General features: G+C 48.4%; 1 protein-coding gene across 1 annotated transcript in view; it reads left to right on the top strand.

Moving 5' to 3' along the window:
- The window catches only part of LOC8029837 (disks large homolog 5), a 74,575-nt gene that overhangs the window by 9,384 nt on the left and 46,740 nt on the right, over positions 1-18,451 (top strand). The window contains exons 5-9 of the mRNA XM_029966175.3: positions 5,868-6,026; positions 7,752-8,063; positions 8,954-9,196; positions 12,658-12,904; positions 14,549-14,765. Of these exons, the coding sequence (XP_029822035.2) occupies positions 5,868-6,026; positions 7,752-8,063; positions 8,954-9,196; positions 12,658-12,904; positions 14,549-14,765 (1,178 nt within the window). The remainder of the gene's footprint in view (positions 1-5,867; positions 6,027-7,751; positions 8,064-8,953; positions 9,197-12,657; positions 12,905-14,548; positions 14,766-18,451) is intronic.

Below are 18,451 nucleotides of genomic sequence, written 5' to 3'. Positions count from 1 at the left end.
TTATATGCTCCTTGCATTTTGTGGAAAGTGATTACTTTGACTTTACAAGTGTCAAAAAGGAAATCCCATACCATTTAGTTCAGCAATGCATCATCCACAATTTTTTTTCCAGTGATAATTGTAAAAAAGAAATGTGTAATAGCCGTTAAATGTTGCGACAAAACAAAACACAAAAAAAACATTGTATGCCCACACTAGCAATTGAACCTGCGTCTGCCGCATCTGAAGCAGACATCTTTCCACTGAGCTACTGGGGAAACACTTTCGTTAGTAATAATGCAGCCGGTCAACTTTAGGCTGGAAAGTTTGCTGCTGATTTTCCTCCAGCAAAAGCACTCCCGGGTCGAAGTCAGGCAGCACCATGCATTGGCCACATTCGCACCTAGTAAAGAAATTATACGTGTGCATATTCAACTCGAAGTACGCACTTCGTGCTTGACGTTTGCGCGAGCGATGTCTTGAGCCACGAGAAGGGGGCAACGGGTCGGCGATGTCTTCGTGCAAATCGGCTTGGTGGTCGGGCGTGTCGTACGGGATAGATATCAGTTATTTTGATCGGTCCAAAATTTCTCTTTCAAAAGGAGACAGAATTTGCCGGTACTGCGAACGACAGTTCTGAAGTAGAAGTTTCACGCTCGTCATCCGCTGCTATTGCCGTCTCTGCAAGTCCCACGACATGCGAAACGACGCCATGTTGAGAATTATGCACTAAACGCGCGGGCTGTTTCCAAGTCTCTTTGCTACTTTTTTTTTTCTTTTTTTCAATTAACATATTTGCAGTTTTAGTAGCCACAAATATGGGTTTCATATTTTTTCTATTTTTAATACTGAGTGCATGCCTTCAATGACCAAAAACTTTGATTAAATTTGGTGGTTGGGTCTAAACCTTAGAAAATGGCCCGTGACCACGGAAAAGAGAGAGAGCGCGACTCAAACCGGCCAGTTCTTGATCGGCGGTTTTCAAGCAGAAAGAAAACGAATTTCAAGCCCTCAAATTCTGTTCTGGGTAGTCGGGCTCTCATATGCCACATACATCAAAAAACCTCGGCGAGCATAAATACCCTGTCAGTGTCCCTTTAATCGTAGATGTTTGATATACCAGCTCATGATTCTATTCCACAAATGCTGGAAACAACTGTTATGGAGGTCGCCGACGCGCCGACGCTAGCGAGCTCCAAAGTCCAAAGCGACCGAGAAGAACCGTTCGCGCGCAGCCCGAGATCTAAACATCCGTTCGTCCGCTTCGCGCGTAACCTGAGCGCCCCGTACCAGAGGCGCCTTTCTTTTATTTCGTTTTAGATTTAATAAACGAGACGTCAGTCTTCAGTCTGACTCCAGCACGAAAGGTTGTCCATGTGTGCCCTTCGTTAAAAGAACGTAAAACGAAACATGGTGTCAGAAGTGGGATCGCTCCGCGAGTCTACTAATAATTAGTAAAGCGCAGGATCGTCTACAAACGAAGGGACAATGGACAAGCCCTCAACTTCTGCCGACAACGGTGCTACCGAACAAACGGTAACGGCAACTTTTCGCATCTCGCCACCCGAAGCCTTCAGTTTTACAACACCTAACGAATGGCCGGCGTGGAAGAAGAGATTCAAGCGCTTCCACAGTGCATCAGGACTGGCATCTCAACCATCATCACACCAAGTCGACGCTCTCATTTACATCATGGGACCACAAGCTGAAGACGTCTTACAGACCTTAAAGCTGTCCGACACCGAGGGACAAGATTTCGAGAAGGTGATAGAGAACTTCGAACGTTACTTCATTCCTCGTCGAAACGTGGTGTATGAGAGAGCCATGTTCAACACAAGATCGCAACTGGAGACGGAAACCGTCGAGGAGTATGTCACTGCTCTCCATGGATTAGCCACTAAGTGCAACTAAGAACCACTGAAGGAAGAATTGATCCGCGACAGGCTGATTGTTGGTCTTCGGGACAGCAGGACATCAGAAAAACTTCAACTGGATCCTGATCTGGACCTCCAGAAGGCCATCGCTGCTGCGCGACAATCGGAAGTGATTAAGAAGCAACAGGCGGAACTCCGACCGACAAAAGAAAAGGATGCCAACGTTGACCGTATAGCAGCCAAAAATGGGACAGCAGCAAGACCTGCTCAGTGAGGAATTGAACGTTCAAATGTTCGAACTCCTACTAAGAAGACCGCGACACCCAAACCAAAAGGCAAACCGTGCCGTTGGTGTGGTCGAGAAGCTCACCCAAGGAGCGTGTGTCCGGCGAAGAACGCAGGCTGCAACAGGTGTATGAAAAAGGGACATTTTGCAACAGTCTGCAAATCTTCAACTACCGTGAACTCCCTCGTACACGAACAAGGATTCGTAGGAGCGGCAGCTTCTCCTCAAACAGCAAAATGGGACATCGAGATATTCGTCGACGAAACTCCTGTTTTTTTCCGAATAGACACTGGAGCAGACGAAACGGTGTTACCAGCTGCCATCTTTCAAAAGGTCTTCGCAAAGTGCCACAAGCTCTCCGAGCCCCAACGCCGACTTCATGGTCCAGACGGACGACCCCTTAAAGTCATGGGATCAGCTTGGATGAAGCTCAACTGCCGTGGGCAACAAGCACTCGAAGAAGTTTACATCGTGAAAGGACTTCGCAAACCTCTCTTGGGTAAGCCAGCTATCGAAAAATTTCGGCTTTGCCCTCAAATCTGCATGACTGCGAACAGAACTTGCGAACCGAAGAAAGAGTTCTCTCACCTGTTTCAAGGACTGGGATCTCTCGAAGGTGCTCACGTTCTGAAGCTGAAGCCTAACGCGACGCCGTTTGCTATCGCATCACCGAGAAGAGTACCGCTTTCGCTGTATCGAGAAACGCAGAAAGAGCTAGAAAGCATGCAGTCGCAAGGTGTCATCTCTCCAGTAGAAGAACCTACTGAATGGTGCGCGCCGATGGTCATCGTCCCCAAACCGTCTGGCAAAATTCGCATTTGTGTTGATCTCACACAACTGAACAAACACATTCAGCGCGAATATCACCCTATCCCATCAGTGGAGCACACGCTGGGAAGGCTAGCGGGAGCCAAGATCTTCTCAAAGTTGGACGCGAATTCTGGGTTCTGGCAGATCCCTTTAGACGAGAAGTCACGACTCCTGACGACATTCATCACTCCGTTTGGAAGATATTGTTTTAATCGCCTACCATTCGGAATCACGTCAGCACCGGAACACTTCCAGAGACGTATCACACAACTTCTCCAAGGAATGGAAGGAGTACTTTGCCATATGGACGATATCTTGATATGGGCGTCATCGTCCGAGCAGCACGAGCAACGTCTGCGAGAAGTCCTCAGGCGACTCTCATCAGCAGGACTCACGCTCAACGAGGATAAATGCGTCTTTCGAGTGACAAGTATCAAGTTCCTAGGTCATCAAGTAGACAGCGATGGTGTCCGTCCAGACGAGACAATCGTCAACGCAGTGAAACAGATGCCCATACCGACTTCAAAGCAAGAAGTCAAACGCATCATGGGTATGGCGACATACCTAGGACGATTCGTGCCACACCTGTCTGACCTACTGCATCCACTATCGTCACTGCTCAGTTCCAAAGTGGACTTCGTGTGGGATCATCCTCAGCAGAAAGCCTTCACCAAGCGGAAGGAAATCCTCTCAACCTGCCCCGTTCTCGGAATTTACGACGCCAACAAGCGATCGATTGTATCGGCAGATGCGTCATCCTACGGCCTGGGAGCAGTGCTGCGTCAAGAGCAGGAGGATGGATCATATCGCGTCATCGCCTATGCGTCCAGAACACTTACCGAAACAGAGAAGAGGTACGCCCAAATCGAAAAAGAAGGTTTGGCACTCACGTGGGCATGCGAAAAATTGCGAGATTACATCGTGGGAACGCACTTTGTACTGGAAACCGACCACAAACCACTCATTTCTCTGTTCGGATCAAAGTCATTGGACGACCTAACCCCACGGCTTCAGAGACTGCGCATGCGTTTAATGCGCTACTCATTCGAAGTTGTCCACGTTCCGGGCAAGGAACTCCAAGCAGCTGACTCGTTGTCAAGAAGCCCTCTGCCACAGCGGCAAGACAGAGAGATGCAAGAAGAAATCGATTGCTTCATTCGACACATAGAGACGTCCCTACCAGCAACGCAAACGAGTCTCCAATGGATAACGGCAGAGCAGAAGAAAGACCATGTTTGCCAAAGACTCGCCAGCTACAGCCACGAAGGTTGGCCAAATCGTCGAGATCTCGGAACAGACCTCAAAGAGTACTACGAGTACCGTCATCACATTGCCGTGCAAAACAGCCTTCTCATGAATGGTTCTAGAATAGTGGTACCAGAATCCTGCCGTCCACATATCCTGCAACAACTTCATGAAGGACACATGGGCGTAGGAAAATGCAAAGCACGGGCAAATGTATCGGTGTGGTGGCCGAGGATAAACAATCATATCGAGCGCCTGGTCAAGAACTGCGAAAAATGCATTAAAACTGGCCAGAACCGAAAGCTCCCCCTCATCCCGTCAGAGTTTCCTAGTCGACCGTGGGAGAGAGTGGCGATGGACCTCTTCTTCATTCACGGGAAATGGTGGCTGGTCGTCGTCGACTACTACTCTCGCTACCCCGAAATCGCCCGACTGGAAAGCTCACAGCAGCGTGCGTAATAATGCACTGCAAATCGATATTTGCGAGGCATGGCATCCCAGAAGTAGTGGTACCTGATAATGGTCCTCAGTTTGCGGGAACCACAGGTTCAGCATTCACCAAATTCTCACAGACCTACGGATTTAAGCACATCACATCAAGCCCTCGCTACGCGCAGAGCAATGGGATGGCGGAGGCTGCGGTGAAGATCATAAAAAGATCACTCAGCAAAACGGAAGATCCGTACGAGACACTCATGATCTACCGTTCAACGCCTCTGCCCAACGGATACAGTCCGACAGAACTTCTCATGGGGAGAAGGATGCGTACAACCGTACCGATTGCCACTCAGCTCCTGGAACCAAAGCTACCCGACCAAAAAGAACTGCGTCGCTATGAGCAAGAAAACAGGAACCGACAAAAGCAATACTTCGACCGGCGACACGGAGTGCGTCAACTCGATCCACTCGGCTCTGGAGAGCGAGTTTGGGTCATTGACCTAAAGCGAACCGGAGTTGTTCAGAACAAGGCCCATACTCCACGATCTTACTGGATAACGTCCGAGGGTCAAGAGATCCGAAGAAATCGCACGCATTTAATTCCTTTCCCCGACGAACAAGATAAACAACGCATCGAAGAGTTCCCCGAAACAACCACGAGGCCCGAGGAAACGTGTGCCAACACCTCCCACAAACATTCTCGGCACGGCCGATGTCTAAAAGAGCCAGACCGTTTCGGCACTTCTTCGAAGCTCCCTTGGAAAGAGGGATGTTATGGAGGTCGCCGACGCGCCGACGCTAACGAGCTCCAAAGTCCAAAGCGACCGAGAAGAATCATTCGCGCGCAGCCCGAGATCTAAACATCCGTTCGTCCGCTTCGCGCGTAACCTGAGCGCCCCGTACCAGAGGCGCCTTTCTTTTATTTCGTTTTAGATTTAATAAACGAGACGTCAGTCTTCAGTCTGACTCTGGCACGAAAGGTTGTCCATGTGTGCCCTTCGTTAAAAGAACGTAAAGCGAAACAACAACCACGTTCAAATGCATTTTGTTTCGCCACAGAATGACATGATTGGCTCACCTGCATATTGTAAGGTCTGCTGTCACCCCTACCTTCTTAAGGGTCAATACTACATCTGTCTGGTGTGCGGATGTGAGAATGACGAACTTTGGAACCTTAGCTACGGTGCATCATGTGAAGGGTTGACGTATGTCTTTTTCTTCCGCTTGTTGAACAGAGTAAAGTTGAGGACCAGTGGCAAGATGCACTTTTAGTGAAGAAGGAGAATGGGGACCCACACACGGAAAAGAGGCTCCTGGAGCAAGAGGTGAAGCGACTACAGAGGATTGTGGAAGATAAGCAGAAGGAACTGAGCGACCTGCACCACCACCAACAAGTCAGTGTACCTACTCACCATGCATTCTCTTTTCAGTTGAAACAGTCAAACATTATTTATTTCCATCATGAGTGAGTGAAGAAAGTTGCTTTTATGCAGCTTGTCAAGCCTTTACTGACATTGAATGTTTTAGTAAGCTTTTAAAGTGTCTACAACCACATGGCAAAACAATTATGTGTTGTAAAAAGAAGTGTTTGCAATATGGCAATCTGACAATGGGCACAGGACGTGGACAGAGTGCTGTTTATTTTATGTGACTTCTTATTCTGTTTTGCATTCCTTTTTAAATGCCCTTTTTTTGTGCATTTAATTTGTGTTTTTGTTTTGTGCATGTTCACTTGTTAAAGGGGCGGTGCAACGATTTTATGATTAAAAGAATTTGCATCTCGTCATTTTTACGTTGTTTATCGTGTCCCGAAGGATAGAGAAAACAGTTCCTTCATAAAAAATGTCGCGATTCCGCTGCATAATCGCAAAGCAAAAGTCCAGCTTTTTGCCCCACCTGCAGCCCCAAGTGGCAGCCGAAGGAACTACGGCGGAAAGATTACGTGACCTCGCTCGGCTCTAAGCTGCAGCATAGCGCCCGCTAATGTACGCAGAGAGAGGGAGGGGAAGCGTCCTCCGAGATAGCACACGGGAAGCTACACGGCACTCCGAATGACGTCACTGGGAGTGCGACCAGGTGTGACCCTGAAGACTGGGAATGAGTTGAGGGGTGCCCGAAATGCCAATATTTATCTTTTTTTTTATGCAACAACTAGGACACGCAGACGAAATCGGTTTTCTGTTCTTTACTTCAGAAGTGTCAGGGGGCAACCTTCAGAAATCTTTGACCGAAGTCCGAAAATCGTTGCACCGCCCCTTTAAGTCAGATCTGTATCATCTAGCTTGGTGTTTTGCCCTGACAGGATTGTCATTGGAGCACCAAACTCTTAGGTGTGATTAGGGATGATGAAAATGGAATCAGGTTTGAGAATGATAAGGGTTGATGCTTTCATAGGATTTAGCAAAACATGTTGCAAAAACAAAGGAGAGATATCTTGTTGTTGCATTCTGACACTAAATTTCGGGGATTTGTGTATTAGAATAAAGTAGAGTGTAGCTCTGGAAACTGTCACACCTGCCATAAACCAGAGAACAAGCACCTATGTAGGATCGGGCATTCACATTAAAATTGGTTCAATCATTTCGAACCCAATTTATGTAAAGTACTGTCACCATCCCTACTAACTACTTCATAGACAAAGTAACCTCTTCTTGTTTCGCTTCTTCTTGCTTCTTCTTGCATAGTCGGACTCTAAGCCTTTCGCTTCGCGAAAGGTGCTTAAGCGAGGCCTGGTATAAACCTACCTCTCACAATTCCTCCCGTAGCACAACTAAAAAAAAAAAAAAAAAAAAAAAAAAAAAGAGGCTGCAAGAAGAAACGAGTTTGTTTTAAAGCATCAGCTTTATATGGCAACCCCGTACAAGACCTCAGGTGCTCGCTTTGCTGTTGATGTCGGTCGTGCCGCAGCAAGGCCGTGGGAAGAAGTGCCTGTAGCAGGGCGTAGGCACGGCCATTAGTTTGGCATCATAGTGCAACAACGAATGGTGTTGCGTGTAAGAGGGGGGGAAGTGTTATACTCCGTCTCACTTTAAGTGCGATGCAGTCGACGCTACGATTGAATGGAGCCAATCAAGCAGTGCCAAAAATGCATCATCATAAACCCTCACCCCCCCATCTAGGAGGGCCTGATGGAGAGCGGGGGCGGTGGGGAGGCGGCCTACCGGCAGAAGTGCAAGGCCCTGAAGGAGGAGTACGACACACTGCACAAGCGGTACGCGGACCTCACGGCAGCCCACAGCGCCCACATGTCCCGGCTGGAGCTGTGCCAGGAGGAGCTGCAGCGGCTCAAGCAGGGCGCCGAGGAGGCCCTGCAGGAGCGCAATGCGGCCCTCAGGGAGCGCTCGGGCCTGCAGCAGCAGTGCACAGCCGCCATCCGCCAGTGGGACAGCGCCCTCCGGGAGCGCAACGAGGCCAGGGACCAGCTGGCCAAGGTACGGGACCCTCAAATGGCCGGCCATCCGCCGCGCGTGCTCTGCGAAGCTCTTGAACTTGACTGCGTTAGCTGGGGACAGTGTCTAGAAACACACCTTGAATAAATTGGTTTATTATAGCCTTTGGAACCTATGTGTAGCTTTTAAAAGCATACTACATGCTATGTGTACCTTCTAAAAGCATACTCGAAGTCATATGTAGCTTCTAAAGGCATACTAGATGCTATCTGTAGCTCCTAAAAGCACGTTAGATGCTGCGTGTAGCTTTTAAAAGCATTCTACAGTCGGTGACAGGTTGAGAAACCGGTAAACGCTTTGCCTCCAAAATGTGTTCGTTGCATTCTGTTGGGCTTTGGCTGCGCGTGCGATGAAGTGTTATCGGAGTGGGAAAGCTCGCTCTTGAGGCGGAACATCTACTGGGTTCTTAGCCTGTCGCCAACCATAGAAACCATGTATAGCTTATAAAAGCTATTTGGCATGCTGTTACTTTCCAGCAAACAGTAACAGCATATGCTTGGTATACCCTGTTGCAGGTCAAGAAAAGCGGGACAATCTTTTCGTGCAAAGCCCTCCACTCTTTCCACTTTTAGCAGAGCGGGCGCTGGAGAAAAGACGAGTCCCTGTTTGCATCCTTTTGCCGCCTCTTTACCGTCTGCTCCGCTCAATTGGAATGGGGTAGGGGGCTTTGCGGAAGGAGCTTGTTCTACACTAACCCACAACTGAGTATGGCGTGAACCTGGCGTACACATGCGGATGTGGTCTTGTAATCGGTAGGACCCCTTCTTCTCCGCTCGGAGTTCTTTTTTTACAGCGTAAATATGAAGACTACAGTCGGTCGTTAAGCCGTCTTTTCCGTCCCTCCCGACGAGCGCGTGTGCTGGTGCGTGCAGGTGCAGCAGCAGCGCGACGAGGCGATGAAGGAGATCAACCAGGCGATGGCAGTGCGCATCAAGGCCTCGAAGGACCTGTCGCGGCTGACGGAGGAGCGCAATGCGGCCGTTCAGGAGTACACCCTCATCATGTCCGAGAGGGACTCGGTGCACAAGGAGATTGAACGGCTGCAGGAAGAGCTGCAGGAGGCCCAGAACAAGGCCCGCCAGACCGAGGCCAGCCACAAGGCTTCGCTCGACGAGGTGGGAACACTCTTTCACTCCGCTTCTCTTCCTGCCCCGGAGAGGGTCGTGGGAGCTGCATTTGCGTTTAATGTGTGGACGCATAACTATACCCCGCTTCTAAAGTTTTGTATCTTAAAGGCTGGTTCGTACATTTGCGTTCGACTGTGATCAACGTTACTTATTCAGCTTGGTTAGGGAACTTGCCGTAGACGCCGCTTCAAGAGCACTAGCCCCCCCGCACCCCGAGGTCCACTTTCCGTTGTTTGACGTGCATCCGTTTGGGAGACGGCTGCTACGGTAACTGCAGTGTACTTGGTGGAGTACGCGGTTTTTGAAGCAGAGTGTTTTGATGGCACTTCACCGTAATCAATGGAGTACACAGCTTGGAGACACCGCCTCTAGGTGCTGCTTCAAATGACGGGCAGCAAGCTTGAGGGCAGTTGATTGCACTCAAATACATCGCAGTTCGTTGCACTCAAATACAAATGTGCGAACCAGCCTCAAGTTTACTCCACCGTGTTGCATGGTTTTGTGTTGTACTTGTTCGAAGACAGTGTTGGAGGGCTCTTCGGCCAGGTCGTTATAGGAATTTCCAAGGGTAGCGGTTGTTTTGGGAGAAAACAGCTCCCAACAGGTGCTCGATGTGTGTAGCTTGAGAGCCGTTGAGATACTTTTGTATTCTTATCAACGAGGTTGTATTACATTTTTCCTCCCTCACATACGGTATTGATAACTAGTAACCATTAGCTTCTGTCTTATTTGTTGCCTTGGCACCGTGTTAGTGAGCTTTCTCGGCATCCTTGCAGCAGGGAGATGTTCCTTGGGACAAGGAATCCTAAGAACTGCAATATGTTTCCTATGGTTTTATTTCTATAACTCATAGAGGATCCTCTCTGAAGTTTGTGGGGGCGCTTGCGCGACCAAGCGGGAAGGGGGCCTCGCTATAAGAGTCAAGCGAACTCTGCCCAGCGGCAGTCGCCGCCAGGAACTGGAGAGGTAATAAACACTTGTCTATTGAACTGGATTCCGGGTGCCGTACCTCCCTACGGGCAGCAGCAAGGTCAAACCGCTGCAAGTTACTAGAGAAAATTTAATGTGGTCAGGTATTTTGTTTGGTGTTTAGGGAACTGCCTGCCTACCTGACTGCCAAGATACAATCGACATTAGAATGCCTTCTCGCGAGACGCACTGAACTGCTCGGGTCAGCAACTTTCAAGGTACTTAATAACAGGGAAAACCTGGTTTTGTTTGGGGATGTCAGTAAGGGCTGGAGGAGTCGGTAAATTTTGAGGAAAGCATTTGTGCATCAGATGTCTTATCAGTGAGTAAAAGTATAATAAGTATGGGGATAAAAGCTTTAAATATCAATGCCACTTTATGTGGGCCCGCGAGATGTCAAGTTGAAAGCCTCATCCGCAGTTATTGCCCTTATTGATCGGTTTAGAGTCCTTGTTAAGAGTCTAAAGCGGGAGTCGGCAACCCACGGCCCCCGGGCCACATGCAGCCTGCGAGGCAGTTTCATGCGGCCCCTGGTACGACACCAGAAAAGCAATCCCCCCCCCCCCCTCTTCGCTGCTTTTTCGCATGCACTCGAGGACCACACGGTAGTTGTGACCTGCAATGGGGATTTTCCGGCACCCCATACTTAGGCAGAGAACGTCTTCACTTCCTTTTTGCCTATTTTCCGCCTGCCCCCCCCCCTCCCCCCCCCTTTTTGCGACTCATCGTCCGGCTTCCTCCATGTTGGCTTCGTGACGACTCGGCCTGCCGCTAAGAAAAGTTGCCGACCCCTGGTCTAAAGGATCAGTAAATGCCATTATTGATCTTTTGGACTCTTGGCATAAGCTATGCGTTTACGCCAAGCATTGCCAAGCTGTGCGCACTTGAAAAAAAATTCAGCGAAACAAAAGAAAAACAATTACATAGGACATATGGTAGTGACTATATCTATTTCCACTTTCAAAATAATCGATGCCACTTCCTGAAGTTGCATCGATTCTTCAGGAAGTGATGCCACTTCTTGAGGACGTGAAAATATTTTAAAAGCCATTTTGACGTCCCCCATCAAAATATTTTAGTCATTATTTTGACGTCTCAAACTTGGAACTTGAGAGCTTTAGAGACTGGACTGGGGAGTGATCGAATGTGGTGGTAAAAAAAGAAAAATATTATCTTGCTTGCAGGCAGCGTCGCGGTTTGACACACATTTTCCGAAAACCAATATCATGCGGTCGGCTGCTGTTTTTGTGACCTTTTAAGTGATGTGGAATGCAAAACTTCTCAAAGTACATGAACTACCAGGTAACGAGTAACACCTGCTTGGTTGTGCCCCACATTACAGAATGCGGCACCGCTGCTTTACATGATTTATTTAATATGTTTAATATAAAGAAAGGAGCTGAATGCCGTATCATAAAATTTCCAGTTTATTGGAAAATGTGTGTATCTCGTACAGCCATGCCAGAACCTTTGTTTGTTTGCACTGGTCAAGAAACATCAAGGAGGCGATGGTTGCATTCACACCCTTTTATTTAACATTCCGATCATTTCGTAGTCAACCCACTTGTTATACACGAAACCAAACAGAAAATCTAAACTGAACAACAAACTCACGAAGCCCAGTTAAAAACAGGGTAAGAGCCAGATGCAAAGTGAGACTGCAACCACTGCAACCAAACATTGATTTGCTCAAATGATCACTGTTCGCTAAAACGGCGTTCGCTCATGCGATATGAACTCAAACGCATTTCTATTTGTTACGTGCAGACAAGACAGGGATATCCAGCTCACCTTTGTTGTAGATTCAAACACTTCTAAGTGAGACGCGTGCTGAAAGGACATGCGAGCTCAAAACGTTCAGAACATCGCCGCCGGGCTGTCACGTCCAAAAGATTCAATTGTCAAGCCAGTCCCACATACACTCTGAATAAGGCATTTCCAATGCCAGTTAGGAGCGAAACTTCTTAGGCATGCAACAGATGAATCCGTCAAAACGTCAACACAACACCGACACCATCAGAAACTAAACAGAACGAAACCACAACATGGCTACCACTGTGACGGCTGCATTGAGGGGGGGACATCAATATAATAAAGCCACTATTTTGACGTTTTACGGAAGTGACGTCACAGATTTCAAAATAATTTTTGAAATATTTTGACGGTGGACGTCGAAATAGTCACTGCCAAAACATATCAGGTGGCCAAATGGCCGAGATGTCATCGCTCTACAGCCATGTGTGTGTTTGAAGGCACTGTAGTGGTAGATGCCGTAAAGACGTGAGTGATCAGTAGTACTGCATGACGAACATCAGTGTGCAGCCAAGAGACAAGTAGCCCCTTTCGACGGCTGGCTAGCTTTGCACCGTCTAAGCGTCCACATATCTCTCTTTTTTGTTGTGAAGGTGTGACTCTCATCTTGTTGTGTCTTCTCTCGTGCTGACCCCCTCTGCCCTTTCCATATAACTCCCGATTTGCAGATTGAGAGCCTGAAGCGCGAGATAGCTTCGGCGCTCCAGGACCGGGACCGGGTGCTGAAGGAGCTGAGCGACGTGCGGGACAAGCAGCAGCAGACGGAGAGTGCCGCGGCCTCTGCGGCGTCCCAGGAGGAGGGCGGCAGCCGTAGGGATTCTCTCTCCTCGGCTGGCCTGGCCGAACAGGAGCAGGCTGGCCAGGAGATGGAGAACCTCCGGCGCAACATGGAGCGCCTCCAGGTCGAGCTGGCAGGTGCGTGTATTGGAGTTCGCCGCCTGGGATTCTTTCGGAAAAAGAGGGAGGGAGGGAGGGGACGCCCTCGCGGGCGTGGCCTTGCGCTTGGTGCTTTGCAAAACTCCTGTCTCTTTGCTGTATCCCAGAGGCGCTCTAAATGCGCAGCATTTTTAGGTTCTTTTGTGATGTCATGCTGTCAATTAATGTCACAGTGGTATGTTACTTTATGTCACCATGTGACACAATGACGTCACTGTGTTACCTGTGGTACTGTGGGGGCACCATGATGTCACAGTATTATGTGTGACACCATGAGGTCAGTGTTATGTGTGACACCATGGTGATGCCGGGACGTCAGTGTTATATGACAGCATGATGTCACATGGCATCGAAATGTCGTGTGATGTGACATCACAATGTCACGTCACGGTGTCCTGTTGTCACAGGATCGTGCGACGTGACGCGACGTCACAAGATGCAATGGTACCACACAATACCGTGACATCGCAGTATAGTGGGATGTCACTGTGTTACGTGATACTAAAATGTTACGCTCGTCATGGCGTCAGGCAAAGACTGTCACGCCGGCGACGTCACATAAAATACCGCGACGGTGTTCAGGTGGCGACGTCGTGGCAAACCTTTTAAAATGCTTGTGACGTTGCACGAACACTGTGACGTCGTCATCAAGGCTTTTTGCTACGGAGACAAAAGCGCCAAGAGCTGGCCCTATATATGTTAAGCATTTGGAATGTGAGGTTGGCTGAAGCTGACGGAAAGGAATGCATAAAAGAGACTTCCAGAAGCCCGAGAGCGGCATTTTGCTGAGCCACTTCAGGCCGGTTCACATGTGCAGCGCAGTGCCGAGTCCGTGCAAGGTCGGCACTGTGTGAGCTCTGTTACTGTGCCTGGATTACTTCTCCAACCAGCGTGTTTCTGCCGATGCATTGAAAGTGGTCCCCACGTAGCAACAGATGACGTCACAAAACTCGGGGCGTCGTGCCGTCGGACATCACAATCCCTGGTGGTTGGTTGTAAAAGTGCCGGAGAAAAGTACGAACGAATGTGAGTGTCGCTGCTGTCGCGGCTTCCCAACTCCTGGTTGTCGAAGCTTTCGTGGACCGTCGAGTGGGAGGACGACGCACACCAGAACGGGTGTCTGCCACATCCGGCAGCACGACGCTTCTAGGAGGTCATCGGGCGGAAAGTGGGGGACCACTTTTATGGATGGGGTAAGCGCACCCGTCCGAGACGCGTTCCAGACACCGTAGCACCGGTCTCGGTACTTCATGCCTGTTGCGTGCCGCTCCAAGATGTGCTCGCAGCGACGTGGACGCGAGCTCTGCAGTGCTGCGTGGTTGCGCTAGTGATGATATTGGAGGAGGAAAGGTCTTGTCTTTTAGGTAAGGGGTTCTCAAACTCCTCTACTCGAGGAACCTTGCCTTGAATGGCAGCCGAGGAACCCCTCCCAGTCTGGGCATCGATGCAGCGAAGCACCGCGGGAGTTTACGGACCTCGTAAGAAGTGATGCGCGCACTAGGGGACATTTGCCCTATAGTCGTGTGCCGAGGGATGGCTCAGATCTTCTAGGTTCGCTTTTGGGTGCCTGCTGTCGGAGATCCGGCTCTCACATCTGGGCGTGTGTTCCTCTCCCCGGTGCAGAGGCCCAGCAGGAGGCCGAAGTGTGCAAGCGCCGCAGGGACTGGGCATTCAGCGAGCGGGACAAGATTGTCCTGGAGCGGGAGAGCATCCGCAGCCTGTGCGACAAGCTGCGGCGCGAGCGGGATCGGGCTGTCAGCGACCTGGCCGAAGCCCTGAGGGACTCGGACGACGTCAAGCGCCAGCGCAACGAGGCGTCCAAGGAACTCAAGGAGCTTAAGTGAGCCACCAGATTCAGTGTCTTTGGTCGCTGACAACTTAAAAAATGCCCGGTTGCAGCGTGAGTTGATAAGAACGCCAGAGAATGAATCGGGAACTAAGAAGCGTGAGCTGCATTTCTTAGGCTCTCGGAGACTGTAGGGGTTTCATCCGCACGAATATACTCTACTTACCCGATTGTAATGTGCACCTTTCGTTGGAAAGATATAGAACCTAAAAACTGCCTGTGCATTACAATCGGGTAAGAAACGAATGTTAGAATCATTATCCTCGGGTATAAAGACAGGGTGTGTGCTAGAATTGAGGGCCTTTCTACAATGGAGTAAATATTATATGTGTGCGATGCTGAGCCACTGCCTTTCTTCAAACGCTGTAATGCGCACGTGCAATGTCATAGTTTCTCCCTTTGTGTGCGTGACACGGTCCACTTGTCCAAGATGCAGGCTCGCTGCATCTTGGACAAGAAAAGAAAGTAGGAAGTGGCACTGGAAGCAATTGTGCTTTCACATCTTCCGCGGGGTTGGCTTCGTAAAAATAGTGATTTTCCTGTCCTACTTGGACTTGGAGAAGTTTTCTCTGAGGCAGTTTGAGCCTATCAGTTCCTCTTATGTAAGTGATATTTCTCTGAGTTCTGTGAAAATTGGAAGTCTGTAGTTTTTTTGTTGTACTAATTGTCTCCTAGTAGTCTAATTGTAGCCGAGATTATTGTTGTCATAGCCTATTCGTACAGTAGACTCTGATTAATTCAAACTTCAGGAAGTCACAGATTTTAGTCTGAATTATCAGAAGTTTGAATTATCAGAAATTTATCTAAATATGATACTAAACAACATTATGATTTGTTATATGGATAGCTACATATACAAAGCAGATTTTTGCCAGTTTCCTCTATATCGGCGTAATTATAAGCAAGTACAAGCATAACACATTGGTGAAATAACTGAACTTAGTCTCTCTGGATGTCCAGAACACCATGTTCGGACTACAGTCCGTAATACGCATTTAGTGTACGTCGGGTATTGCGAGGATACGGGAATACAGTAGACTCATTAATTTGAACTTCAAGAAGCCACGAATTTTGTTTAAATTATCGCAAGTTGGAATTATCAGAAGTTCATCTTAATATGATGCAAGATAAAATTATGTATGTCATATGAATGACTACACATACAAAGCAGATATTTGAGGATTTCCTCTCGTAGGGACTCCTTATCATAAGCAGGTATGCCATACATAAGACATTTGTGAAATGCATGACAAGTTTATTTATCCCTTAAAAATGTTGTTTGTCGTGGACTATTTAGACAGCAGATCACAACTCAAAGCATAATTAACTTTGCTCATCAGGCCAAGAGGTTGTCTAACGTGGTCTATTAAGCAGGGAACACATGAGCAATGAAAACTGGCTTCTTTGGCAGTTTTCATAGCAACTTGCGTGGACGCTGCGACGTGGACCTATGCCATGCCGCCACGTCACAGTGTACGTGCAAGTTTCTGTGGAAATGTTTGTGAGGTGCCCTTTTAGAGCTCATGTGTGCCCGCTTGAGCCCCATTGAGTGCGCTTCTTACCGAGCATCAGTGCACCGCGGAGAAGCAACACCCGCGGAAGCTCACTTCGCAGGTGTTGCTTCTCTGCACTGCACCAGTGCTCAGAAAGAAGCGTACTAAACGGGGCCGCGAGAGCAGAAAGTATGAATTAAGCGAAAACACCGTTCGAATTAAGTGGCTTATAAATACACTAAAAACACAGTGGGACAAAAAAAATATTTCAATTCTATTTGAATTAATCGGAAGTATGAAATATCTGAGTTTGAATTATCGCAAGCCTACTGTAATTTCTTTTAACTTGTTCCGACGTCGGGCCAAAGCACAGGTTAGCAACAAAAGCGTCGAGATAAAAGCTCGGTGCTTTCATTGCTGCTACGACTAGTGAGACTTTGCAGCCTATGAAGTACTCGTATCTGGATTCATAATACTCCTTCCGCACTGTCAAATCGGTCTTCCTCGGGCAGTAAGTGAGCCACCACACTGTGATGATCACAACAACTTGTTGTGAGACATATCTGATGACCTAAGATTAGCTTTCTTTAGCACTTTGTCAACAAATGAAGACATGAGTGAAGGAAGAAGTGAATAAGAGAGCTACCATATTTACACAATTGTAAGTCGACACCCCCCCCCCCCCCCCTCCCCCATGCACATCAGCAAAAAAAAACAAAAAAAAACATCTTTAAGTGCACATTTTATTGTTAACACGTGAGAATGGCAAAGTACCTCTTTCGAAAACCCAGCCTTCAACACGCGATCTATGCTTTCTTGTGTGCTTTGGCTGCGCATGTACACATGAGGGGCATGAGATGCCTAGGCATTATCGAAGCTAGGAAGTGTACACTGGATGCGGGACAACTGAAGCTGCTCCCTCTGCCGTTCTCACTCCGTCTGCGACTGGACTACGACTCGTCCACACTGCTGATGTCTGTCCCATCGTCATCACTGCTACGTTCTCGAAGCACGTCATCTGTGTCGTCCAACGAAATTTCGCACTTCGTAAATGAGAGCATCGACCTCATCTTCCGCACTTGCTCGGCGATCGTGTTGTGTGTCACAAGTAGGGACCGATTGCGCACTTTTGCGGCGCGCGTTGCAAGCCTGACTTCCAACTCCGGAAGGCATCCCCAGCTATCCAGATTTTGGCTTGTGAAGGCCTCTTTGTTTGCTGTCACAGTTCAAGGTCCTGCGCCATTGCATGACCTTGCTGGAGCAGCGCCCGTTCCGATGGGTCGAACTTGCGTCCAACAGCGGAGTTGTTTTTTGCTTCTGGGTGTAGAATGGCCATAAACGAGCACCGAAAACCTAAACTACCTGGATCACGGATGTCAATGCAAAAAAACATAGCTATTACTCTAGCGTTACCTCAACACTTGATCGAACAACGTGCGACCGTGATTTGCTCGAAAAACTGCGATAAGACGCCGTGGGGAGTGAGCCGTGAGGCTGTTCCAGCGGCCTCCGGAGTTGCTCTTACAAGAGGTGCCGCCACTCCCGGAAGTTGGGCGCGTTGTGCGCTGTTCGCCGCCTTATATTCGGGGTTAATCTGCGAATCGCTATCAATTATACTCGTTCGCGCAAAGAAAAAAAAAAAAAATTGTAAAATGAGCGCACAGATTAGCGCAGTTGCTAGAGGTACAGCCGGCTGAACTCGTAACAAGTCGAGGTGTTCATGATATCGCAATTGTTTCGTTTTTTCCGGCGGTAGAATGCTTTGGTTCGATTATAAGTTGACCCCCCCCCCCCCTCGTCTTCAGATTTTCAAAAATTGAAAAAAGGGTCGACCTATACATTCGTATAAATACAGTACATACAATAGAATTTAGGTCTGCCTTTCCTAGCAGCACCTTCCTTTAGCACTGTACTATAGAAAGTTACTTCCATTCACGTCACTCTTGTGAATTCAGTAAATTACTCATTCTATAGACCTTTCCAGCGGAAATCTCGAACGAAGCGATTTGCAGCAGGCATCCTTGTTTTTGAGAGTGTACGTCAGTGTTGCCCAACTGCGCTGGGCTGTGGCAACCTGCGTAGGTGCGATTCTGGACGCTGGTGGCAAATAAATTGCCATGTTTTTTTGTTTTTTTTTATTCTATGGTGAATAGAATTTCTTGAGGTCTTTAAGAAAGCATTGTGCCA

Source organism: Ixodes scapularis, unplaced genomic scaffold (genome assembly GCF_016920785.2).
Source record: "Ixodes scapularis isolate PalLabHiFi unplaced genomic scaffold, ASM1692078v2 PGA_scaffold3__209_contigs__length_174095766, whole genome shotgun sequence".
Lineage (NCBI taxonomy): Eukaryota > Metazoa > Arthropoda > Arachnida > Ixodida > Ixodidae > Ixodes > Ixodes scapularis.
This window is presented reverse-complemented; position numbering and strand designations above follow the sequence as displayed.